Source organism: Gopherus evgoodei, chromosome 2 (assembly GCF_007399415.2).
Source record: "Gopherus evgoodei ecotype Sinaloan lineage chromosome 2, rGopEvg1_v1.p, whole genome shotgun sequence".
NCBI classification, from domain to species: Eukaryota; Metazoa; Chordata; order Testudines; family Testudinidae; genus Gopherus; species Gopherus evgoodei.
The window spans coordinates 83,175,107-83,200,652 of record NC_044323.1 but is presented as its reverse complement, the minus strand read 5'-3'; the positions used below and the strand labels follow the sequence as shown (position 1 = coordinate 83,200,652).

Genomic DNA, 25,546 nt, shown 5'->3' with positions numbered 1-25,546 from the left:
AATCCCCCTCCTTTCATGTATTTACACTTGCTCCTGTATTTTTCACTCCATGCAGCTAATGAAGTGGGTTCTAGTCCACGAAGGCTTATGCCCAAATAAACCTGCTAGTCTCTGAGGTGCCACAAGGACTCCTCGTTTAGTTCAGTGGCTCTCAGCCCCCCGGGCCAGCACCCAAAGCCCGTGGGTGCCCTGGCAGGAGAAGGAACAAACAACGGCAAACTCAGGAGCAGGCAGGGCCCGGGGAGCTGGGACGGAAACACCTAGAGCGCAGCACACAGTTACCCAAACCCAAGAAAGCAGCAGTCAGAACCACCCAGCAGGGCCAAGAGCGCGTGGAAGCCCCGCCTCTTTATACGTCCGCATTTGCGTGGCAACCGTCGCTCCGTTCTGTTTCCGGCGTCCGACGCTGTATCTTAGATACGGGGGCGGGGCTGGCTCAGACCACACGAGGTTGAGGGGGTGTCGCTTTGCAAGCGGGTCGGGGTCTCCGGCTGCCGGACTCGTTCTCTTCCCTGGGGCCGGCCGCGGCCGCGGTGCGTTTCCTGGCGGTAGCGTCTGTCGTTCCGGCGCCCCGGGCACGCTCCTCCCGACCGGCTCCCCCGCCCAGCCGCGGTGGAGCGGCCCCTGGGTGGGGGCGGGGCTCGAGGATTTCGGTTGATGGCGGCAGCGCAGCAGCGTCTAGTTACTTCTCCACGGCTGCCGCGGGCGGGTTCCTCCCTCTTCCCCGGCGTCAGGTACCTGCCGCACGTGCTGTCGCGGCGGGCTCGGGCCCGGCAGGGAAGGGGCGCGCGCCGCGGGAGGCAGCAGGGGTCGGTCTGACTCTCCTCTGCCCGCCCGAGCGTCTCCGCTTTGGGCGCCGAGCCCGGCACGCGGGAGCCACCCGGGCAGGACAGTTCCCGGCAGCGCGGCTGCAGGGGCTCAAATGGGGCCCGGGTGAAATGTCCCGAGCGGCAGGTCTGCCACCGCCAGCCCCGGGGCCCTCCAGCAGCCTGTGCGGGGCTCTGGGCTCGGCCGCCCATCAGTGAATGGTCGAGTCGGGCTAAGCAGGGAGAGGGCTCGGAGCAAACACATTAAAGTCAGTGGGATTGATGAGCTGTTTAAATAATAGTCTGAGATCAGTTACTATTGAATACGTACGATATGGTGGCACCCAAAGACCCGGGTTAGTGTTAGGGTCCTGGCTGATTCTCCCTGCCACCAACAGTTTACATGTGAACCCACTGAGGAGGGAAAGGTGGGGATGCAATACACAAGCCAATGAGTCTGATAAAGAATTGGAACAGCTTTATTAGTTGCATGTATTGGAGACTTAAAAAACAAACTAGTTTCAGTTTTCCCTAACAATCCCTATGGAACCTCGGTCCTGGATCTCAGCCCACCAGCAATGAGACTGGGGAATCTCCCCTACTTGGTAAGGACTTTAAAGTCTTGAGTGTAGTCCAGGCCCCCTGGGGGTCTGCCAGATAGGGCTAGCTTTAGACTCACTGGGGCCCAGGGCAGAAAGCCAATGTCCTACTGCCTGGGTCTAAAGCCCAGGGCCCTGAATCTTGTCACTTGGGGTTGAAGCTGAAGCCTGAGCAATGTAGCTTTGCGGGGCACCCTGTAGTGTGTGGCCCCAGGCAACTGCCCCGTTTGCTACCCCCTGACATTGGCCCTGGCTTTTGTATGCAGAAAAACAGTTGTGGCACAGGTGGGCTGTGGAGTGTTTATAGCATGTTGAGGGGGCCTCAGAAAGTCTACACCAGGGATTCTCAACCTTCTTCTATGAGCCAGAGCTTTTCTGACCAGCATGTGCTGCCCCTGTGGGGTATGAATCCTACCCTCCAGATGTTCCACTTAGGTCATTTTTAACTGTTGCCAGAGAAGAAGTTCCTTCACAGGAGCAGAGTCAGGATGGCTGCAAGTCCAGCCCTTCTGGATGCAAGTTCATCTCCTTAGGTATCTTAGTGTCCTAATCCTACCTTCCAGTCAGATCTGTTACGGTTCTAAATCTGTTATTTTGGGTGTTTTTGCATGCTTTTCTTCCTGTTCTCCTTGCTGCTTTAACAGAGATAATTTTGATGCCAAGCTAAAAGGGTACCACAAATCCTACAGTGCCATTCTTCAGACATTTCTTTAATTCTGTATGGGCAATTTGTTTGACTGCTTGATGTGGCCTCTTGTATCAAGGCCAATGCATGTGCCCCAGAGTTGGCGCTGTTGAAGCAACAATTTCTGGCCCTGACGGTGCCCCTCCCCATTTACGTTAGAGGCTATGATACAGCTGCTCTTTGGTTTCAGATGAGGCAGAACATGTATCTCTTGCCAACTACATCTTTATTACTGAGGAATACTAGTATTGATTCCACAGACAAGGATTCTAATTTTGGCCAGTTTTTCTGCAGAAGCTGTTGAAGAAAAACAGATCTTCAGCTAGCCCAATAATCTAAAAGGCCTTAGAGTTACCTGGGCCAGGAACCTTCACCAGTAGCATTGCTGTATCCTTGCACCATATTTTGGACCATCTGGTTAAGATGTGGCAGATCCCTCACACAACTTCTTCATTCTCTCAGATGGTTGAGGAAAAAATATTTTCCCTGAAGATGCTGCTGGCTATGTCTCCCACTCTGCTCATGAGAGCTTCTTGCTAGAGAGACGACCTACCACTTTTATAGTACTGGGATGGGAATGGGGGCAAAATCATGAGCTGCAGAACTCGGATTCTTCTTTGTTACTTTGTGGCTACAACCTTTGAAGCTGTGGACCCCTATGACTTCATGGCAAGGGTCAATTAGACCTTTGGAGAAAAAGTCCTACATCCTGGTCAGTTCTGTTCCTGAACAGAAACTCCAGGAGCTTAAGAATCTTATGCATGAGGCTGCTGATCTGGAATGGGAAACCTGTGTAGCCTCCTTTGATGTAGGTTATATGAGGTGAGAGCCAGTGCCTCTGATACATACCTATAGGTCTGTTTGACTGCACTTTCATGCAAAGTCTGATTCTTGCAAATATCTCGCCCCTTATATTGTAGGATATTAGTGTGATCTGATGAAAGCGCCTTTTGAAATACTGAATTCCTGTGAGCTTAAGATTCTTACATGGAAAGTCTTTTTTTTTTCCTGGTGGCAGGAATTTCAGCTTATAAAGTGAGTGAATTTTAGGCCCTAATGGCTCAACCACTGTATTTAAAGTTGTATTTGTCCTAAGGGTAATAACTTTAATAAGCCTATCATCCTTCCACTGTTCTCGTGCTTGCAGCTCCTTTTCCAGGACCTTGAAGTCAGGTGGTCTTTGGGGCAGACTAAAGAACTTAAAAGAAAGTTAGGTGGATTTTTCTAGTAATTACCAGGAGGACGTCTAAATTGTGTCTGAGGGCATATTTTTTATCATGACATAGCTGGCCTGAAACAGGAAGACATCAAGGTTCAGTTGATGAGAGAAAAGGCTGTCACCACTGTCTGTCCTAAACAATTTCCCTTCTAACAACTGCAAAGCAGCTTCCCCTATATGTTTCTTCTCTCTGTGCATGCACATAATATTGCTGCTTACATTCTGTGTCCAGGAGGGAATCCCATTTTGGAATTGATTTTCCAGAGTTTGTTTCCCAAGCAGAGGAGCGCAAAATCTCCCGTCACAAAGAAGTTTTTATTTTGGGATGTCCCTCACTTGAAGTTGGCCTAAGTATGTGTCTCCCCTCCCCCTCCTCCTCCACCTCCCCCTCCATTTATGGTTTACATTTCCTACACAGGGTAGGCCTTTGGGATTTTTTTAAAGCAGTATTATACTCCTCTTCTAAGAAACAAAATAAATCCCCGTTGTAGAGCTGATACTTTCATAGTCTCAAACGGTGGAAATGTAAGGCCAGGGAATGAGAATCTTCTCAGAAAGCTGTTTTCAGAGAAGCAGAATTACAAATCAGTATTTTCCCTTCATATGTTATAGTTATGATATTTCACTACCAGTTCTGTTTGAAATTCAAAGTAAAGGCTCACTCAGACCAAGGAAAAAATAGCTCCTATTACTTATGTGCTCAGATACAGAAAATAAATACACATTAAAAAAGTCTGCTTTGCTTCTTACTAAACATGGTGAACCACTTACATTCTTTCTGATGTACAAATGAGACTACATTTAGGATGACTAATAAATGGTAAATTTTTCTTTGGAAGTGACAATACTGTATTATCTAGATTTCTAAGTTGGAAAATGATAGAACTGATGGGGAAAAATAGAATTTAGTTTATGTGGAATTGCCTTGAGTCTCAAAACACAAAACCAGTTCAGTTAGTAAATGTAACTTCCCATTATCTTTGTTTACACTAGGGAATTTCAAGAAATTCCTGCTCATTAGTGCTACCACTGGTTTTTAGCTGGTTTAACTGATGTGATAAAAACATTGGAAGCTGCTGGGGTCTCTGTCTCCATTAGGGCTAGTGCCTGGGTAGATGAACTTTTAGTAGTAGTACCAAAATTCCCTAGTAATGTCATGGCCATAGAGTACTTGTACGACGGGGTTTTGTAGATTAAGTTTTGTTTAGAATTTGCAGTTTGGAGTTTAATATTGTGACTCTTATTATCCTATATATAAAATGTTGATTAGATTTTCTTGTGGGAGGTCTTGTTTATAAACTTTCTGTAAGGTCAGTCATCACCGCTAATCACATGAATGGTATCTTTTTGTATTAAATGCCATATCTTAAGAATTAAGAAAATAATTACATGTTTACATTTAAGAAATTTTTGATTTTTTCTTTCAAGGTGGTGTTTGTTAGTGATGAAAACAAGCCATTTCTTAATTTGTTGGATGTAAAGCGTCTTAAACATGGAGAACTTTATTTTATATGAAGAGATTGGAAGAGGAAGCAAGACAGTTGTTTATAAAGGAAGAAAAAAAGGCACTATTAATTTTGTTGCTATTCTTTGCACCGATAAATGCAAAAGAGCAGAAATAACCAACTGGGTAAGAATAATGTTTATTACTATTTCTGTAGGGAAATGTAGATAGAAATTTTCCAGTAGCACAAATACAGACAAAAAGAATACCAGGTACTACTTCACATACAATAAATTTCACAATTTATAGTTGTTTGCACTGTTATTGTAGCCTTGTTGGTCAAGCAAGTGAGATAATGGACCAATGTCTGTTTGTGGAAGGTAGAAGCTTTCTAGCTAGACAGTGCTCTTCTTCGGGTCTGTGGAGCTTAGGGTGACCAGATGTCCTGATTTTATGGGGACAGTTTTGATATTTGGTGCTTTGTCTTATGTAGGCACCTATTACCCCTCACCTCCATCCTGATTTTTTTTCACACTTGCTGTCTGGTCACCCTACTGGAGCTCAAAAGCATGTACATCCCACCAACAGAAGTTGGTCCAATAAAAGATTACCTCACCTACCTTGTTTATGTGTCAATTTATAGTGATGTTTTAAGCTTTTAGATTCCAAATTCCCTTGTCTTAAATGAATTTTCTTTGTAGATGTGAAGTCATGGATTCTTCTGAAAGCCCCTTCCTTAATTTCAGTCCTTTTTTAGCACAGATGTAAACACATCTGCTCATAAGAGGTTAACTTTGTGCTGGTCATAGAAGCTGTCATAAATGTAGTGATTGGTTTTACTTTGTTACTGCAATGTTCACTGGGAAAATACAAGTCAATTGAAGTACCAGCCTCCTCCTGTCCCATATGTACATTTCTTAGGTACTTTTTCTTATTGTTGCAATAATCAGCACTTACTGAGTCACTAGGAAGCTATATCCTTGGTTAAAGATCATTGTTTCTCAAATTGGGGTCGTCGCTTGTGTAGGGAAAGCCCCTGACGGGATGGGACGGTTTGTTTACCTGCCCCGTCTGCAGGTCCAGCCAGTCGCAGCTCCCACTGGCTGCAGTTTGCTGCTCCAGGCCAATGGGAGTTGCTGGAAACAGCGCAGGCCGTGGGACTTACTGGCCGCAGCTTCCAGCAGCCCCCTGCAGCGGTGAAGTGTGGCCAGTGGGAGCCACGATCGGCCAGACCTGCAGACAGGGCAGGTAAACAAACCGTCCCATCCCATCAGGGGCTTTCTCTACACAAGCGGCGACCCCAGTTGGAGAAACACTGTTAAAGATGCTCAGAATATTTTGTTACTTTTTGTATTGAGCCTATCCAGCAATTCTACCAGAAACTACACTAGACATTGCACATTTAGGCTGCTTTTTTTTTTTGAGGGAATGGCGAGACTTCTGCCACTTTTCCTCCTCTCCCTCAAAGCTGTGAAATACACTTTATTGGCATTAACCCAACTTTCAACATAAATGTAGCTCCTGGGCACCTCTCAAAGATATTTGGTTGGCCAGAGGGGATTACTCAAGAATGATGGAAAACTCTCCTTCTCCAGGACTCACTGTACCTGCTTCTTTCACACTTCCATCTCTCACTGGCACAGAAACTAGGGATGTAACTTTGACCCTGAACTCTGATCTACAACATAGGAGTGTTTTCTTCTGTCACTAGATAGCTGTGGTGGCCATCTTTATTAAACTGTTGTTTTTTGTTAACCAGTTGAACTAGTATGAGGAAAATTGACTGTACTTTTGAACACAGGGAAGCTGGGGGAGGCCTGTGCCAAAAGGTATCTTCCCTCTATATTTTTGATTGTATGATTTGAGTAGGAGTGTGACCTCTTAAAAATTTGGTGGCATTTGAAAAGCTAGCAATATAGGGAGAAAGGAATCTAGAATTACTTTGTATTGCATTTTTCCCCACCTGAAACACTAATATCTGAATGCAGCTCTCCAAATAAAGTATACAAATATTCTGTTACAGGTTCGTCTTACACATGAAATTAGACATAAGAACATAGTAACCTTTCATGAATGGTATGAAACAAGCAACCATCTCTGGCTGGTAGTGGAGTTATGCACAGGTAAGAGATGCTAACTAAGTAAAATATGTGCAATGGGAATTTTACATCATAAATTTATAACAGAATTTTTTTTATCCAAAATGTAAAATGTAACTATTTCCTGACAATCTATTTAAAACATAAATGAAAGATCAGAAACTTTAGTAGAAAGTTAGCATATAGAAATAATTTAAAACTGGATTCCTAGAAAAATGCCTCAAGTCGTATTTTTTCACTTCAATATGTGTTTTAAGAGTTAATTGATATGAAATAATATAATTGGATTGAAACTGCTTGGTAGGTGATGCTACTGCTGTAACTTGCAGATCAACATTATGAATTCTTGAAGTGGGTGAACAAATACAAGCTGTTCAAGGAAAGGTTAGGATTCTATCTGCTTTTTTGTACTTTCCTAAATATTTTATGCAAAATTAAAAGATAGAAAATATGCCAATAAACCTAAAACATAAATTTGACCAGATGGAAGATATTGCTTCATTTTCCTTTTCCTAAATCTAAAGGGGAGTCTGCAGGATGGTGTTAGATGAATTAAGCCGTCTCTTCCAGTTGCCTTGAAACATCCTCTCTTTTATGTTAAGACACTAATTTGGGAGCTGAGGGAACCCGAGGACTGCCCTATACTTTTTGAACTGGGTGATTCTTTGATCTGTACTAGGTTATCTCCATGTTATCAAAAAAAGCTTTATGGAAGGACTTTATCCAGTTGTTATGACTTGTATGTTTTGAATTCTAGGATAGCATTATTTCCGATGTTTGAGAAAAATAAGTGGGCAAGATACTGAGGTCAGACTTTGAAAATTTGGATGCCTAAAGTTGGCTTCCTAGTTAGGACCCTAAATAAAATAAACTTTCTGTCCCTGAAGTGCTATAAAGCTTCAAATGCCACTGAAAATGGGAGCTGCAGATTCTCAGCACCTCTGACAAAACCAGGCCACTTTTAATCAAGTGTATGATTATGGAATGGGGTGACTAACTTTATACACTTAAGTTTGAAAACTTTGGCATATTTTTCTAGTCTAATTTGTTGGCAAATATGTTAACCCTTGAACAGACAGCCTTTTGTTAAATATAAAGAGTATTAATGATTTCTTAATGATTTCTTACCTAGCAATCTACTCAGTTTCTACTAAGGCTTACCATATTTTTAAGTAGAACAACCTTAGGTCCTTCATTAAATTTGTTCAGATTAGAAAATTGCTTTTGAAGTGTGGAAAATGGATTTCATTTTGAATATCCAACATCTCTCTTGTAACAACATGACTAAGTTTTTTTTTTTTTTTTTTTTTTTCTTGATCAGATCCAGTATAAATTTTGTTGTGCCTCTTCCCCTCCCCTGCCCCCAATATTTTTTCTGCATTTTCGGTCCTATCGAGTTGGACTATTTTATATGCAGTCTTCTAAAACAGATAAAGTGGTTAAACACTTTAAAACAGGAGCGTAAGAATTTGGTACTGTGACTTAATGAGTTTCTGGGGTTACTGAGTTGTTTTGAAGGAATGTATCAATTATTAAAAGAGAACAAAACAAATTTATAAAGGAAATCACTGTAAGATTCAGGAATCTGGGCAATAATACAGAGAGAGTTCTCATACTCTTCCTTTTATCATCTGGAGGAAATGGTTGAGCAGATATTGGCTACTGTTGATCAACATCCAGATACTTCAGTGGGTTCAACGTTGATGTAAAATAGGTTTTGCTTATGTTAAATATTTTCTGTCGTAAAAGTATAGAAGTAAGTCTTTTAAACAACACTATAACATACTAGAAAGGTGCCCTGATACTGGAAGAATTTTTTAAATTGGAGTGAATTGTTTGCTTACAAGATAGTGTATTGTAGATGGTACTTGTAGCACCACCTTTTATTAAAGTTGTCTGACAGTTCAGATCTTGTTTTCAGTTTTTAGTAGTTTTGCCAACCTATAACTGTTTGGGCTGAAATTTCCTGTGGTGTATGTCTGCCTCATGTTAAATTTTTTTGGGAAAATTTCAGTCAAAATATATGTGTGTGTCCAAGGATGAGGCTAGGGGAAAATGCTTTATTTTTACATACATGTATGTATTGCAACCTTTTATTTGAAAAGGTCTAATGCCTCCATGCTTTAGAGCAAGGCCTTGAAATTTGGTGGGGGTGAGTGGCCTTTGTATCAAGGATATGCCTATTGCTGCCCCTGTAAAAATCCTCCCAAATTTGGCCAAGTTAATAAAAGCTTTTGAAAATGGTAATTTGTACATGCTCAGTAGAGACTTTTTTTTCCAATTTTAGCAGCGAAATTCTCTGAAGAATCTGTCCTCGTGGACCCACGTTCTAGCCCAGGGCTGAAGAGGACTGTAACAGAGCCTTCAGAAGGCCAGGTGGTCTAGCGGGTAGTGTACTCAGTATTGCCTTTCAATGGGAAGGCGTTTAAGTCCAATTCCTCATCTGAGGATGGATTTAGCTTCACCTCAGGTTGCAATGTCCTTGCCTTTTTATCAAAGGGGGAGTGAGATTGGAATGTGGCTTATGCCTCTTCTGCAGCAGGGGCAAGGCCCGGACTACCCCAATCAAGTGTCCAGTGCCTTACTGTGCCCTTGAAATTACCCTTCCTGGGTCCGCTTTTTATTATCTGTTTCTCATGGCTCCAAGTCTAATCTCAGATAACAAAAGAAAAAAGAAAAGACAGCTAAACCTTTAGTCCCAACTGGTCTCAGCATGAAGTCCTGTTCCTCACAAGGAGACTTCTTCAGCACCCATGTCCAGGATCCCTTAGGGTAGGTCTGTTTTCCTCTCCTTGACTGAACTGGGTAGCCTTCTTTTAAGTTTCCTTTCCAGTTGGAGCATGCTCTGCAGGCCTGGAGGCATAGGCGCCAACTGTGAGTGCTCCAGCCCTGGATCACCCACAGAAAAAAAATAGCGGATGCTTAGCATCCACCGGGAATCAAGCTCCCCACCCGCGGGTGGCCTTGCCGATCAACTTTTCCCCCTCCCTCCCAACGCCTCCTGCCCACTGCAGATCAGGTGTTCCATGGCATGCAGGAGGCGCTGGGAGGGAGGTGGAGGAGTCAGGACAGATGTGCTTGGGGGAGGGAGTGGAACTGGGTGGGAAGGGGCGTAGCGTGGGGGCCAGGCCGGGGGCAGGAAGAGGTAGGGTTGGGGAAAGGGGTGGAGTGAGGATGGGGCCTGGGGCTGAGTGGAGGTTGAGCACTCCTGGGGAAAATTGGAAGCTGGCACTTGTATCTGGAAGGGTGGGGCTATGTGGGCTTTATCTCTTTCAGGCCCAATATGAGGTTTGTATAACTGAGTGGTTCTCAACATACTACACGTTATGGACCGCATGTGCGGCCCACAATGCATAACCTGGGCCACAGGCAGCTGGGAACCTGTGACCCTGTGCACACCTGCGGCCTTTAGCACACAGCTGAGCTAGGCTGCAGCTGTGTGTTATTTGGGCCACATGTGACCCGTGGGCTGAACTGGGGTCCTGTGGGGAAAAAATATCATGTGATCATGTAATTAAAGACTGTATTATAATTAAGGCAGTCTCTGGGCCAGCAGCAGTTTGAGCGTGGGAGGGAGTTCAGGGTTGGGGCAGGAGAAAGGGGGGATGCAGGGTGGGGCTTACCTGAGGGCGGGGGGAGGCCAGGGTGTGAAAGTAACATAAGACTTACCAGTACGGGAGCCTGGCTCCGGGACCTTGGAGGGAGTGAGGCCTTGTGTGGAAGGGGCGGGGCTCAGGGGTAGGCCTCCCCCAGCAAGCCCTTCCACGCTGCCCATCCTGCACTGCACGGGGCTCTGGCTGCTGCTTAGCAGTGACCGGGAGTGCTAGGGCCTTTCAAATTGCTGGGACCCCAGGGCAGCTTCCCTTTTTGCCCCCGGTCATCGGCTGCTTACAGACCCATACCAGCAGCCACTTCTTACCGGTATGCTGCACTAGCCCACTTTCACCCCTCGGGGAGGCTCCCTGGAAGTGGCCAGCATAACACTGCAACTCCTGACCTAGGCTGAGGGGGCTCTGCATGCTGTACCCACTTGCAGGCACCGCCCCCGCAGCGCCCATTTGCTGCGGTTCTCAGCCAATGAGAGCTACGGAAACGGAACTTGGCTGGGGCAGTGCTCAGATCCCCCTGGCCTTCCCTCCTCCTAGGAGCTGCGGGGACATGCTGAGCCGGGTAGGAAGACTGCTGAACGGGGTAGGGAGACTACCAGCCCTGGCAACTCCCCTTCTTCCCCCCCACCCCACACCAGCAGGAGTCCTGGACCATGCCCCCAGCCCCACGGTGCCTCCAGATCGTGCCCCTTCCAAGCACCCGGGGGCCCCAGCCCAAGTTACGGCTAAATAGTACAAGTCATGGACAGGTCACGGGATGTGAATTTTTGTTTACTGCCTGTGAGCTGTCCATGACTTTTACAAAAAATACCTGTGACTAAAACATAACCTTAGTCATAATGTATATGCAGAAGGGGGCTGAAATAAGGTTAATTCTAGTAGTTCCAAACTTTTCAGTGCTTGACTGCAATCTTATTGTGCTTTTAACATAACTTTTTGTGTATGGTTTATATGTATGTAGTTTTGAAAGCATTAAGATTAATAGTAGACAATAAATTTACGCTCCAATCCTGTAAACATTTGCTCAGTGTTTAATTTAATGCATATGAGTGCTCCCATTGAAGCCAGTGGAACTACTTGCTGTGTGTAAAGTTAAGCACATGCATATGTTTTTTCAGCACTGGAACTTTTAAACGTATCCGTTACTTCAGACCTCTCATGTACTGACTTCTAATTCGAAGTCAGAAATACGCAAATTTTGTTGCTTTTAGTAGACTATTGCAATGCAGTTGATTTAAAAAAAATTCTTCAAATCTCCGGCAAACAATACAGTTTTACTGACCACTGTCACGTTGTTGGCCTCATAAAAGAGGTAAAGTACTCTCGCATGTCAAGAAGTGGGGCTTTTTTGGGTTTTTTTTCTGAATAGGTTTGGTGCACATTGGCAGGGCAGTGTAGTAAGCTTGCACTGCTGCTACCTGTACTGAATCTATTCGGTGGATAGAAGATTTCATTCTTCAGTGCTTCTAATCCAACTTCTTTCATGGTATTAAAGTTCACATAAGGAATTGTGGAGTGGGGGAGGTAAAAGAAAAGATCAACTGAATCCATTCATTTCATTTCTCTGATTCTGATTCTCTTCAAATTCTTTACAACGGATCCCTTGCCCTCTGGGAGATAGACCAGAGTACTTTAGCACTTCAGGAAAGTGCTCAGGTCTTGAGCCCCATTTCATCTCGCACATTGTTGCAAGAGTTGTTCCAAAGCTGTAGATACACTAACATTAATGCTGCTTAGAATAGATGCAGCTGTGTATTCCACTTAGGTGTGTGCGTGCCCATACCGAAGTGGAATACATTTCTGCATCACATTTTGAAGAACCAGTTATTAGTAAGTAACCATTTCTTACTGATTTTACAATGTAACTTTTTGAAGTTACTGTTCTCTAGACAGTTATACTAAAAAAATTTATATAAAGCTAATATCTCTCTAGTTTTGGAAGAATGCACAGGAAGACAGTCCACTTCTGAAGTATTAGGAGATGTTATAGAACAGAATTCTTTTTATTTTAATAAAGAATTAATAAAAATATGGCCATAGGTAGAATATAAACAATTAAAAGCCATCTTGATTTCTGAAGAAGAGCTTTCTTGTAACATTCCAATTCCTTCCCCCCCGCCCCCCTCCCAAAAAACAAACAAACAAAAACAAAAAACCGAGTATAATGTTAGCCTTCTTTTACGGTCATTACCATAAGAAGTTCATGGTGTGGTATAACTAAACAAATCCATTTGTTCATGAAAATTATAAACTGAATTGTTTGGTCTGTCACTTTTCAGTAATGCTGATCTAGAGAAAGATTATTGTATAAAAGGTGAAGTTTGATATAAATCATGCTACATAGATGTATGCAGTTACAGTTTTGTTTGAGTACTAAAATATGTAAATTCGGTAGACTAGATCAATTTTACACTTTCTGCCTTCATAAAATAGGAACTCTTTGACAGAAGTGGTCATTATTGATAACAGTGGTGAACTCCTTTTCAGTTTTAGTGATCTGTATGGACAAATTAGATGACATGGGTCTTATTTTCAAAATTTGCCCATATTTCAGTGATTAGATATAGAGGATGTACAGTAAGCATATGAGAATGACATTTCCATGCCTTAGTTTTTCCAGAGGTCAAAAACAACTGAGTGAAGTAGTCCTTTAGTGCTGACGAGTAATAGGTTATTTTTATATACATTTTTAAACTTGTGGCTGTTGGAGTCACAGAGCAATTGAAGATAGGCAATCTTTTTATTTTTTTCAGTTGATTTGTATTTTCCTTTTAACTCTTAAGAGGCTGTAATATCACAGTAGGCTGTTGGTCTGGCCTTTTTCTTGTTGTGCAACTGTCATAACGGATTCTGTGTGAATACATTTCAGGTGGTTCACTAGAAATGGTTATTGCGCAAGATGAACATCTACCTGAAGATGTGGTGAGAGAATTTGGTATTGATTTGGTTACTGGATTACATCACATTCATGACCTTGGAATTATCTTCTGTGAACTCACACCTGGAAAGGTAATGAGTAACGTTAGTTATAATGGGTATCTTATATTATGTCAAATATCATTAAAATTTCAGAAATTATTATTTGTAGTATGCTAATGTCCAGAGGCCTTACTTAAGGTTGGAGGCTAGGTGTTGTGTGTTGTGCATGAACATAGTAAGAGACAAGTGTATGTCCTGAAGACCTTACAGTCTAATTAGTTTATTTTTTTTATGTCTGCTGTATCACTCTGCAGCTGAGAATGAGGTCTGAGAGTATAGTATCTGCTTCCATGCTGCAGCATAAAGAGATGAGTCGAAGGATTTTCATTATTCATTTAGGAGTCCCTTTGTTTTTACAGCTTTGCATCATTCTGTCATAGCCTGTCCACACTAGGAAACCACATATTTCTTAGTTTCTTGGTAATCATGACAAAATATTTTAGAACTTAAAATGTCTCTCAGAATCCAGGGCTGGGACCAGCCCAGCAAGCCGGTGCTTGGGGTGGCTAAGGGGAAGGGACGGCATGTTGGGCTCTTCGGCAGCAATTTGGCGGCAGGTCCCTCGGTCCCTCTCAGAGGGAAGGACCTGCCACCGGATTAGAAAGCGGTGCAGTGGAGCTGCTGCCAATTGTGGCTTTTTTTTAATTTTTCCCCTTGCCGCTTGGAGCGGCAAAAACCCTGGAGCTGGCCCTATCAGAATCTGGTTGCTAGGTGGATAATCATAGAATATCAGGGTTGGAAGGGACATCAGGAGGTCCTCTAGTCCAACTCCCTGCTCAAATCAGTACCAGTCCCCAGACAGATTTTTGCCCCAAATCCCTAAATAGTCCCCTCAAGGATTCAACTCACGACCCTGGGTTTAGCAGGCCAATGCTCAAACCACTGAGCTATCCCTCCCCCGCCCCTCCTATGTTAATATTTTAACCACTAGTCTAACAAACTTTAATATGCATACATGTTGAAAGATGCAACACTTTTTATCTTTGCTGCAGAGTAATGTAGGTGGTAATTACTCCTTTGAACACTCAGTCCAATTCAAAGTAGCCATCCTTATTTTCAGTCTTGCACAGAATTGGTCTTGACTATTGTGATATTGCCTCTTTCTGTGTAACCACAACCTCCCATGACAGCTATGTTCCACTGAAACAATGTAGCTGTTGACCAGTAGAGGAGACTAATGACTTCAGGAGATGGAACCTTCACGGGAGCTGGAACAAGGTTTTGGAACTCACTACCAGATCAAATGAGGATGATTGCTAACTTTGCTGCATACAGAGCAAATGCAAAACCTCTCTTTTTTTCCATGCTTTTCCACAATATCATCTTCATCGACAAAGGCTCATTTAAAACAAAGAAACAAAATTTGCTCAGATCTGTCTAAAATAAAAAAGCCACCTTTTGATGGCTATGAAAAAAAGGAGGCTATTATAGGTTTCCCCCCTCAACCCCAACTCCTGGGAGGCATTCAGCTATTAATGTGATGAGGGCCTGTGATGGAGTGAGACTCACCACCGTGGCACCTCCTGCTGGCTGTCTCGGGAATTAGCTCTTCCAGCCCAGAGTGCCCTCTGTAGCCGGTGTCTTGCCTGCAGCTGGCCCCATGTCCCTCCCAGACCCCAGTGTTCTTTACATCAGATTTCTGCCCCAGCAGTAACCCACAATCTGGGTCTCCCCACCCACTGGAACCTCTATCCCCACCTGCCTCAGTGGCTAATGCCAGTCACCGTCTAGCCCCTGCACACTGGGGCAGACTGAAGTCTGTAAACCACTCATCATCAGCAAGGGGGGTTGGACCTGCTGCCTTTGCCTATATCTGGGCTGCCCCTCTGCAGCCCCAGTATCCTTTTTGGCCTTTTAGAAGAGCCGGCAGGCTGGAGCTCCCCAGCTCCCTCTGCTCTTCCCCAGCATTGCTCATGTACCCTTCTCAGCTCCCAAGCAGCCTAGTCCTTCTCTCTCAGAAGCTAGAGAGAGTGAGTCTCTTCTTTGAGTACCTGGCTCACAGCCCTTTTATAGGGTGAGCTGTGGCCTGATGGGGTGTGGCCCCAGTTCCCCAATCAGCCTGGCCTTTTCCAGAGTGGCAGCCCTCTCCAGGCTGCTTTTAACCCCTGGGACTTGATCAAAACTGCAGTCTTAGATAGGTTGGACTAGAAAATTCAGCTTCTTGAAACAGTCTTTATATTTAAAAGAAACAACTTGGTGTTCACTTTTGTTTACCGCTGTAGATACTTCTGGAAGGGCCTGGCACACTGAAATTCAATAATTTTTGCCTGGCTAAAGCAGAGGGTGAAAATTTGGAGGAATTTTTTGCTTTAATTGGATCAGAGGAAGGAGGTGGTGATGGTTGTGAAAGCACTCCACAAAGAAACTTGAAAAACAGACTTAAAGGTACAGCATATAGTGTATGTTTTATCCAGTCAAAATTAACAGAACTCCGTGAGGCATAATGAAATGTTTTAAAAATCTTTTGATTTTAAATCAGGTTAATAGGATGGGGTCTTATTTTCCCAGCCATAAACTTAAAATAGTTGTTTGTTGTAACTATTCTTTTTGTGGATGCAGGAGTTAAGAATGCTTGATTTTTCTAAAAAACCCTCTATGTTAGTAATTGAACTTAACAAAATAAAACGTTTTGACAGTGTTGATGACAATGTAATGGGAATCATTATGGGAATTTGCATATGGTACAAATCACAAAACAAGCTACACTACCTGTTATGAAAATCAGAGCACATAAAATGTAATAGTGAAAGGCAGTTGTTAAATAAGTTGTTACTAAGTTATCTGTACATAAAGCTATTGCTTCAGGTGACTATGTTATCTCTTCTCTCCATTGTAATTAATGCTACCGTTAGCTTAAGGTAGGGGTTCCCAAACTTGGTTTGCAGCTTGTTCAGGGTAAGCCTCTGGCGGGCTGTGAGATGCTTTGTTTATCTGAGCTTACCACAGGTATGGCTGCTCACAGCTCCCAGTGGCTGTGGTTTGCCGTTTTTGGCCAATGGAAGCTGCGGGAAAGCGGCGTGGACTGGGCCATCGCTTCCCGCAGCTCCCATTCTAGCTTGAGGGGACATACTCATGTTAGCTCTGGTTGAGCTAATGCACTAAAAATAGAAGTGTAGCCACAGTGGCAGGAGCGGCAGGCTGCTCAGAGTCCAATCCTGTCTGAGACCATAGGTTCATGCTGGGAATAGTTAGTCCCTCCTACATTTGTGCCACTGTGGCTACACTTCAATTTTTAGCATGTTAGCTCAATCAAAGCTAGCGCAGGTATGTCTCCTCAAGCTGGAGTTTACAGCTTTAAGCTCCAGTGTAGACCTATCCTTAGTCTCATGTAAGCAAGATTTTGGTAGCACAGACCATCATTGGTATCCTTAAGTACCGAGAAGATTGCTAGCCAGCACTGGAAATGAGTGTGCGACAGGTACATAGAGAAGAAACAGATTTTTCATACACACAGTCATGTTTCCAACCTTTATAACAATACAAAATCAAGTTTAGCAAACATACAGCATAGCATACATCTGTGAGAAGAACTAACAAAGACTGTATTATCATTTTAGTACATCTGTTCTGAATAGATCTTGCAAACTAGGCTTCCCAGAGTGCAGTGAAGAAAAGGCTTTGGTGGACTGGGACTGTGCTGTCCTCCTAGCTGAGTTTGAGGCAGCATGTCTATGCTGATACTTTTAAAGTCTGTCGGGTGCCTTCAACAGCAACGCCCTATGATCTATGGTATCACATTTGATCCTACCATTAGTAGGAGGTGGATTTGATTTAGAGTATGTGTGCTCCATTTACATCTCAGAGAACTTGGAAGTTAATTTGGGATAGTTAGTTATATAATCAAAGGGCCTCGCCTGTGGGGTATGACAGGGTTAATTTTGTCACCCTTTTGTTCAACATATATATGAAGCTACTAGGAATCTCAGTTTAAAAAAAACAACTTGGGCTGCTAGTGCCCTCAATATGTACTTCACACTCCTGTTGGGTATCCATTTATTACCAGTGGCTTGAAGTATATTCTTCCATCTGTTACTGGCCAGGAGACTTTCCATCCTCCCACTGGATGCTGACCTGGCTGCCGTGAAACATATATATTTTTTTTACAATAGGCTTGACTAATGCAGTGCCTTGTACTTAGGAAACAATTCTGGTCATTAAAGAAACTTCTGCTGTTCCAGAATGCAGCAGCCTTTTCACTCAAGAAGTCTGGTTCATACAAATGCACCATAAGTGCAGTAATTCAGATGCCACTAAGTATGAGAACAGATTAAAAGTTCGGTACTTAATCTTCAAAACCCTCTATGCAAGTGAGTCTCAAACCTTTTTTACTGGTGACCCCTTTAACACAGCAAGCCTCTGAGTGAGACTCCCCCTCATAAATTAAACACACTTTTAAAATATATTTAACACCATTATAAATGCTGGAGGCAAGCGGGGTTTGAGAATGGAGGTTGACAGCTCACGACTCCCCATGTAATAACCTCATGAACTCTGAGGGGTCCTAGTCCCCAGTTTGAGAACCCCTGCTCTATGCTATGGGATTGGACTATTTCAGTGTCATAAACAGATGGTTAAGGGTTAATTCTCTTTTACCTGTAAAAGGTTAACAAGCTCAGTGAACCTGGCTGACACCTGACCAAAGGACCAATCGGGGGACAAGATACTTTCAAATCTTGGTGGAGGGAAGTCTTTGTTTTGTGCTGTTTTTGTTCTTTGTTCTCTCTTGGGGCTAAGAGAGGCCAGACGTGCAACTAGGTTTCTCCAATCTTTCTGAAACAGTTTTTCATGTTCAAAATAATAAGTATTAGCTAGAAATGGCGGATTAGATTTATGTTTGTTTTCTTTATTCAAATGTGTATTTTGCTGGAAGGATATTTTACCTCTGTTTGCTGTAACTTGTACTTAGGCTAGTGGGGAAGGAGTCCCTCTAGTTTATGTAAAGCTGAAGCCCTGTAAACATTTTCCATCCTGGTTTTACAGAGGGAGTTTTTACTTTTTCTTTCTTTTATTAAAAGCTTTCCTTTTTTAAGAATCTGATTTTTTTTTCTTGTGCAAGACCCAGGGGAATTGAGTCTGGACTCACCAGGGATTGGTGGGGGAAAAGGAATGAGGGGGGAGAAGGTTAATTCCTCTCTGTTTTAAGATTCAAGGAGTTGAATCACAGGGATCTCTCAGGGTAACCCAGGGAGGGGAAAATCTGGGAGGGGGAAAGGAGGGGGAATGGTTTATTCCTCTTTGTTTTAAGACCCAAGGGGTATGGGTCTTGGGCTCCCCAGGGAAGGTTTTGCGGGGACAGGGAGTGTACCAGACACTGGAATTGCTGGTTGGTGACAGCACTGTCAGATCTAAGCTAGAAATTAAGTTTAGAGGGGTACATGCAGGTCCCCACTTTCTGTACTCTAAAGTTCAAAGTGAGAATAATACCTTGACATTCAGAGATCGCTTTTCTCTCTTCATGATGCTGATCTGCCACAACCACAATACTTACTGGGAACAAGTGAACTGTTGACAATAAGCTTTGTCTCCTGCTTGTGTAAATTTCACTTTCTTAATGGAGCTCCGTATTGCAAGAAATGATGATGAACCTACTGTATTCAGGAAGAAACATAAACCCAACAACCTCTTTGATACATCTTTATCAGAATAACTGCAATTGTGTGTGTGTGGGGGGAGGGTGTAGTTAACAACCTGTCCCTTCTTCCAAACCAAAACCTAAGGATAAAAGAAACCAATATTGAAAGGAGAATGGAACTGAAGATTTTGTTGACTTTTTGTGTAACCCTTAGTGACTACGGTATAATACTGATAGATAATAAACTTTCTATTTTTATTCCTCCTATGTTGGGGTTAATTGGCAGACAGGTATGTTGTATCTACAAATTATCTTTTGTATATGAAACATTATTCAGGATTTATATTCAGGCATATTGTAAAAAGTATTTAAGTAGATGTAGTATTGAGCAAAAATGGGATTTGGCATCAGTAAATAAGTGATTTAATCTGAAATGTCCTGAAGATCTAGGTAGCTCTATGGTCACTCCCTGCTAGGACGACACAAGGACTACAAGATCATATGTAACAGGAGAGGATGTCTGCTTCACTATTTTAGCAGCCCTCCAGCCCACTTAAAGAAAAGAGATTGTAGGAAAATAAAGAAGATTATTCTGATAAACCATTTGGTTTATAATCGGATTTGTGTATTTTGTTGTTACCAGTATTTTTCATTTAAGTAAAAATACATAGAAATTGGCTTAAATTTTTAGACAATACCCTATTCATTGGCTTCAACAGGAGTTTCACCAGTGCAAGGGTTGTGGGAACAGACCTCATGTGAACACTATGAATAATTCAACAGTATTTTTTCTGTTTGTTGGGACTCATCTCGCCCTCAGTTGCATGGTATACATATTGTGATAGACCCAGGCCAGTTGGGTACAACAGCGTAGCAGAAGGCAGATGTACTAGCCACTGGATTAACAGTTTCCTGTTCCCTGACTGACCGAGCAGGGGCTGCTCCAGGCTAATGAGAACCCCTGACTCCAATTAACCTGCAAAGAGTCAGGTGAGACCATTAAGCTAATGTGACCACTTGACTCTAAGTCCCCTCTGATACTATAAAAGGGCTCACTCCAGTCAGGCAGAGGAGAGCCAGGGAGCCAGAGAAGAGGAAGTGTGGCTGAAGGGCTGGTTAATGAAGACACCCTCAAGTCATTGGTAAGGGGAGCCGTAAGGTAAGGGTGAAGAAGGGAGAAGCAGGAGAGCTGTGGGGAAGTGGCCTGGGGAAATGTAGCAACTCTGGCAGTGAAAGGTTGGCTGCTAACAGCTGCTACCATTAGGGTCCCTGGGCTGGAACTTGGAGAAGAGGGTGGGCCCAGGTTCCTCCCCAACCCACCACTACAGAAACGCCTCCTGGGAGGGGAAGACAGGCCTCTGTCAGGCAAGGAGGCTTAGCGGTTTTGGTATGAGGCCGTAGGAGCAACAGAGGCTGTGGAAGTTCTCTCATCAACCTTCTTGTTTGTTTTTGATGAAAAAGGCTCAGTAGACTGTATCCCTGGCCCTAGAGAGAAAAGGGCTATGTGGAAGGGTGCAGTGAGCCTCTGAAGCTAGCATAAGCTGTCTGGAAGTGCGGAACCCATGAGGACAAGGTTGGCGCTCTGACACAATATCTAACTAAACTGCATAAAATAGTCCTCTCCTTTTTAAATAGGGATAAACATTTCTGTGAATCTTCGGTTCTGTGGCTTCTACTCAAAAGGCGTTGATGTGTATTTTATAAAACACAGAGTATTAAGAAAGAATGATTTTAACAGAGAAGTCATTGCATTCTTCTCCCTCCTCTTCTCTTGTACAGTCTGTGAAAACCGACACTGCAGTTTTGTCTTTCATGGCTGTGTTCCCAATTTCCCAAACACTGAAATACCTCCATTCCTGTAAACTTTTGTTACTAATACTAAGTTTAAGTAAATTTATTATATTTTGTGTCTGTGTCAGAGGTGAAAGTAAGCCGGTACGGCGTGCCGGACCGCACCGGCTTCTGCGGCAGGGATTTAAAGGACTCTGGGCTCCCCGCCATAGCAGCCAGCACAGAGCCCCTTAAATCCCACCCGCAGCTCCAGTGGCCGGGCTGGGGACGGAGCCGGAGTTAAAGGGCTCTGGGCTGTGGCGGCTGGACTCTGGGCTGCCTTGGCTGCGGTCAACCCAGAGCCCTTTGAATCCCACCCGTGGCTCCGGCAGCCGGAGCTGCGGTGGGGATTTAAAGAGTCCGGAGCTCTGCTGTGGCAGGAGCCCTGGGGGCTCCCAGCCACCTCTGCAGCTGGGAGCCCCAGGTTGATTTTAAAGACCCTGGGGCTCCCAGCCACAGCCAATGCCCCAGGGCCTTTAAATCTTGAGAGGCACTGCCTCTTCCGGTTGAGGCCACGCACCCCTCAGGACTCTGGCATTACCAGTAAGTCCTGTAAGTTACTTTCACCCCTGGTCTGTGTACAGCAAACTGAGCTCAGAAGAGAGGAAGCCCTTTTTGAATACACTTTGTGCAAATGTGCTTCACAGAGCTTTTAAATACAGTTGGCATATTTGAAGCTACTGTGGGTGATCATCTTAATGAAAAGTGGCATTGTTTGAAAGAGTGGGAGTCCAGTAGGGCAGAGTGTAGACCTCTTTCCACCCGACTTTAATACTAGTTTAACATAGGAATAGCTATACTGAATCAGACCAGTGGTCCATATAGTCTGGTATCCTGTCCATGACAGCATTCAGTATTGGATGCTTCAAAGGAAGGTGGAGAAACCGCAAAGGCAAACCACTATAAATGGTCTATTATAGATATCATCCCCTCCTTCTGCCTCCACTTCTCTCTCTCTCTCTCTCTCTCTCTCCCCCCCCGCACCCCCCCGGCTGACTTCCAAGATAAAATTGACAAAATACAATGTGACCTTCCCATCCCTCCCACAACTCTCTCCTCCTCCCCATCACAGATGCAGAAGCTGCTTGTCTGTTCTCTAACATATCCTTTTGTCTCAGTGACCCCATCCCATCTTCTGATCTGCCTTCTCTCATCTCCTTCCTTACTCTTCTTTTTAACCCAGACAACTACTGTCCCGTCTCCCTTCCCCTCTATTTGTCTCTTAGCTCATTGAACATACTGTCTGCAATTGTTGTCTGGAGTTCCTCTCCTTCAGTTCCATCCTATACCCTCTCCCGTCAAGCTTCTGCTCCTTGCAGTCTACTGAAACCACTCTCGCCAAAGTCTCTAGTGACTTCTTCCTAGCTAAAGCTCAGAACCAGTACTCTGTCCTCATTGACCTGTCAGCTACCTTTTACTCCATCACCCATTCTCTCTTCTTGAAATTTTGACCTCCCTTGGCTTCCATGACTGAGTTCTCTTCTGGTTCTCCTCCAACCTCTCTTGCTACTTCTTCAGAGTGCCCTTTAGGGGATTAGCCTCATTCCCCTGCCAGTTTTCTGTGCAGGCTCCACAGGGCTCATGCCTTGTCCCTTTCTCTTCTCCCTCTAAACTTGATCTCTGGTAATCTCATCCGTAAACACAAATTCAATTATCAGTATCCATGCTGATGATTCACAGATCTGCCTCTCTCTTCTTCATTCTTGTCTCCATATATCCAAACTAAAATTTTAACCTCTGTCTCTGACATCTCATAGATGTTTAGTCAGTAGCTCAAGCCTTCCCCTACTTCCTTTCTCAATTACTGTGGACAATACCACAATCCTGTCCATCACTCCATTCCCTAATCTGGGCATCATCTTTGACTTGGACCTTTCTCTAGTACATTAGAAAATTACAGCACAAAACAGTAGATGTTCTTCTCAGGTTATGTGTAGTGGTAGTGAAATAGAAATATAAACAAGAAAATAGTTTCCACAATCCTGCTGAAAAGGTATATCAGAGTGAAGTGAGGATAGTTGTCTAATGAGAAGTAAGGTTGAGTTCACAGGACTATATAATTCAAATTCCTGAGTTTGTATCCCAAATCTGACATTGACATTCTCTGTGCCAATGAGCAAGTACTTAGGGAAACTGAGCTTCAGCATTTATCTTTAAATGGGAGATAATGCATACAGTAGAGGTGAGGTGGGCGGATTGACACGGTGACGTTTTTTAAAATTCTGAATTGTATAAATGCTGGTTGGATCGTCCAAGTTGCCTTATGTTTTGTTTTGTAGGTTCTCCTGTATACACCGCTCCAGAAGCAATAAAGGGAGATGACTTCTCCATAGCTAGTGATCTGTGGTCATTGGGCTGTTTGCTTTACGAAATGTTTTCAGGTTGTGTTTCTATCTATCTGACATTTGTGATAATTTGGAAAAATGAGTTTTTGGTACAATATAAAGACTTCCAATTATTTAGGAACCTTGTAAAATAATCAGTTGAGGTAATGTCACTAAGATCTGAGTTATACTATAACTATAATAAATAGTTTTAACTGCCTCTAGTGCTCAGAATTATAATTTGCTAAATTATAATAAAGTTTTGAGCTCCCATTCTATCATTCAGTGGTTTTATGCTCTTAAGCATTAAAACAATTTACCAAATGCATTAATATATTGTTTTAAAGGTAAAATTCACTTTAGCTGATTAAATTGCATTACTTTAGCTTTGTGAAGAGTAGGAGGAAGGGGAGTGGGAAGAGAGTATCTGGGACAATAACATCTCCTTCAAACCAGATTGCAGGGTTGTAGCCCAGTCTTCCTGTGGCAACATAAACAGTATGCTAGCCTAGCCTATTGGATTAACATAGATGTGGTCTTGCTGTCCTCATTATCCACTCTGCTGGCATCTGGGGCTACCATGGAGACCTGTTTTGGGACACAGGACATGAAGGGACATTCTTAATGGCTGTCCTGCTCGTGTTTTGTTCTGCAGTCGTCATTGCTCATTGGCTGTCCAAGCAAGGATATTTGTATTTAAACTGACATTAATTTGTTAAATTGAGTTCAGATTGACGATACTTGCTTCTTGAATGAGTTTTAGTAACAATTATTTTGCAGTTTAACCAGAGTTTGATAGAATTAAGTGAATCTTCTTATACTTCTAGGAAGACCTCCATTCTACTCTGAAAGCTTTTCCGAATTAATTGAACAGATTTTATATGAAAATCCTTTGCCACCTAAACCTAAAGGTAAGGTTTTCTTATAGTTAGATGAGTCAAACTAGAGGAGTGCCTAGAATGTAGTAGTCAGGTTTTTGTTATGTTTCTTATGCTGATAACTAATATTTTTGGTTTGCAAAGTATATTCTGCTTAAAATTCTTAATTGCAGAAGTGTATTTTTTTCATTAAATTAAACTTTTATTAGCAGAATTGTTAGAAATTTCTATCTCTAAAACTGAATATTAGAACTAGACTCCTTTTTGGAGTTTAACTGTTCTGTTCTTTTGGATTATTGCCCACTGGGCAAATGGATATTTCATATAAAGTTAATTATTAAGAGTAAAAGAAATTCTCTAGAGGGAAATATGTTGCTACATTTCATATTAAGCCATTACTTTACTAACTTGACATTATAGAATCATGTTGCAATATTATCATGTTAGTTGAGGAGGCACTTTCTTTATAAACCACTATTTTCAGATAGCTATAATTTAATGAAGAATAATTCTTTTGGGTTAAAATTTCTGATACTTGTTTTTCACAGCAAACAGAATTTTGTTTTTAAATTGGGGTAAATTACATTGACTACACTGAGTTCTCAAAGCAAGACGAAGCTGCCCTTTTTGTCATGTTAATGAGGAAATTCAGAATTTTTTTGCTCTGATGCAAAAATGGTTTAGTAAAATATCTAAAACTTGCTATGGACTTGTTCTCAAATGCCTTTGATGCGTGTGAAGAAGTGTGGTTTCAAAGTAGAAATACAAGGTTGAAACAGTGAACATAAACAGTAATTTAAATAACATAGCAGGTATAACTTGGTCAGCAAATGAATGTAAGTGGGTACAAGTGGCAAGGCAGTGTAACTTGCACTGATTTTTAGCATTCATTTAGTTTGCACAAGTTTAGTTTGCATTTAGTTTGCACTGAGTATACTAATGTATTCTGTAGTGACTAGCTAAGTTGGTGAGAGTTGTGCCTGTTAACCTGAGGTATGAAAATGATCCTGGGAAAGTGGTGAATCGTGCAGACAATTTAAAGTGGATTTGGAGCTGCTTGATCTCTTGCCTGCTACACATTCCTCTTCCGTCCACTGTATGTGTATTAAACGTAGAGTTGCTAACCCTCTAAGATTGTGTTGGAGTCTCTAGGAAATCAAGATTAATCTTTAATTAAAGATTATGTCATGAGAGGAAACTTCCAGGAATGTGGCCAACCAAAATTGGCAGCCCTAATTAAATGTGAACTGCAAATAAAATCTCCAAATTCTCTCTACTGCAGCAGTAAGTACTGAATATTTCCCTTAGCCTAAAGGTACTTATACCCAGAGACTACACAGTAAAGAACAAACTTTGAAACAACACACACAACAGTATAAAAACGGACTTATCTGAGCCCTTGTGACTCCATGCTGCAGCAAAATTTTGTACAGTTACTGTCCTGTTATCGTAGGGTGCTAGAAGATTGAATATGGAACTGTACTCATGAGTCACTTAGAATTT

The 25,546-nt window shown here is 42.8% G+C and overlaps 1 protein-coding gene across 6 annotated transcripts in view; it reads left to right on the top strand.

Moving 5' to 3' along the window:
* Positions 1 to 559: 559 nt before the first annotated feature.
* ULK4 (unc-51 like kinase 4) overlaps positions 560 to 25,546 on the top strand; it is a 447,445-nt gene continuing 422,458 nt past the window's right edge. For 2 of the 6 annotated variants that reach the window (XR_003998867.1, XM_030551184.1), the window contains exons 1-7: positions 561 to 734; positions 4,738 to 4,939; positions 6,777 to 6,876; positions 13,330 to 13,469; positions 15,662 to 15,824; positions 23,121 to 23,222; positions 23,993 to 24,076. Coding sequence is in view for 5 of the 6 variants with exons in the window: in XM_030551184.1 (XP_030407044.1) it covers positions 4,802 to 4,939; positions 6,777 to 6,876; positions 13,330 to 13,469; positions 15,662 to 15,824; positions 23,121 to 23,222; positions 23,993 to 24,076 (727 nt within the window). In the remaining variant the exon portion in view is untranslated. Of the gene's footprint in view, positions 735 to 924; positions 1,412 to 1,861; positions 1,939 to 2,865; positions 2,913 to 4,737; positions 4,940 to 6,776; positions 6,877 to 13,329; positions 13,470 to 15,661; positions 15,825 to 23,120; positions 23,223 to 23,992; positions 24,077 to 25,546 lie in introns of those variants that run through there. The other 4 variants (XM_030551188.1, XM_030551185.1, XM_030551186.1 and 1 more) reach the window with 4 other exon arrangements.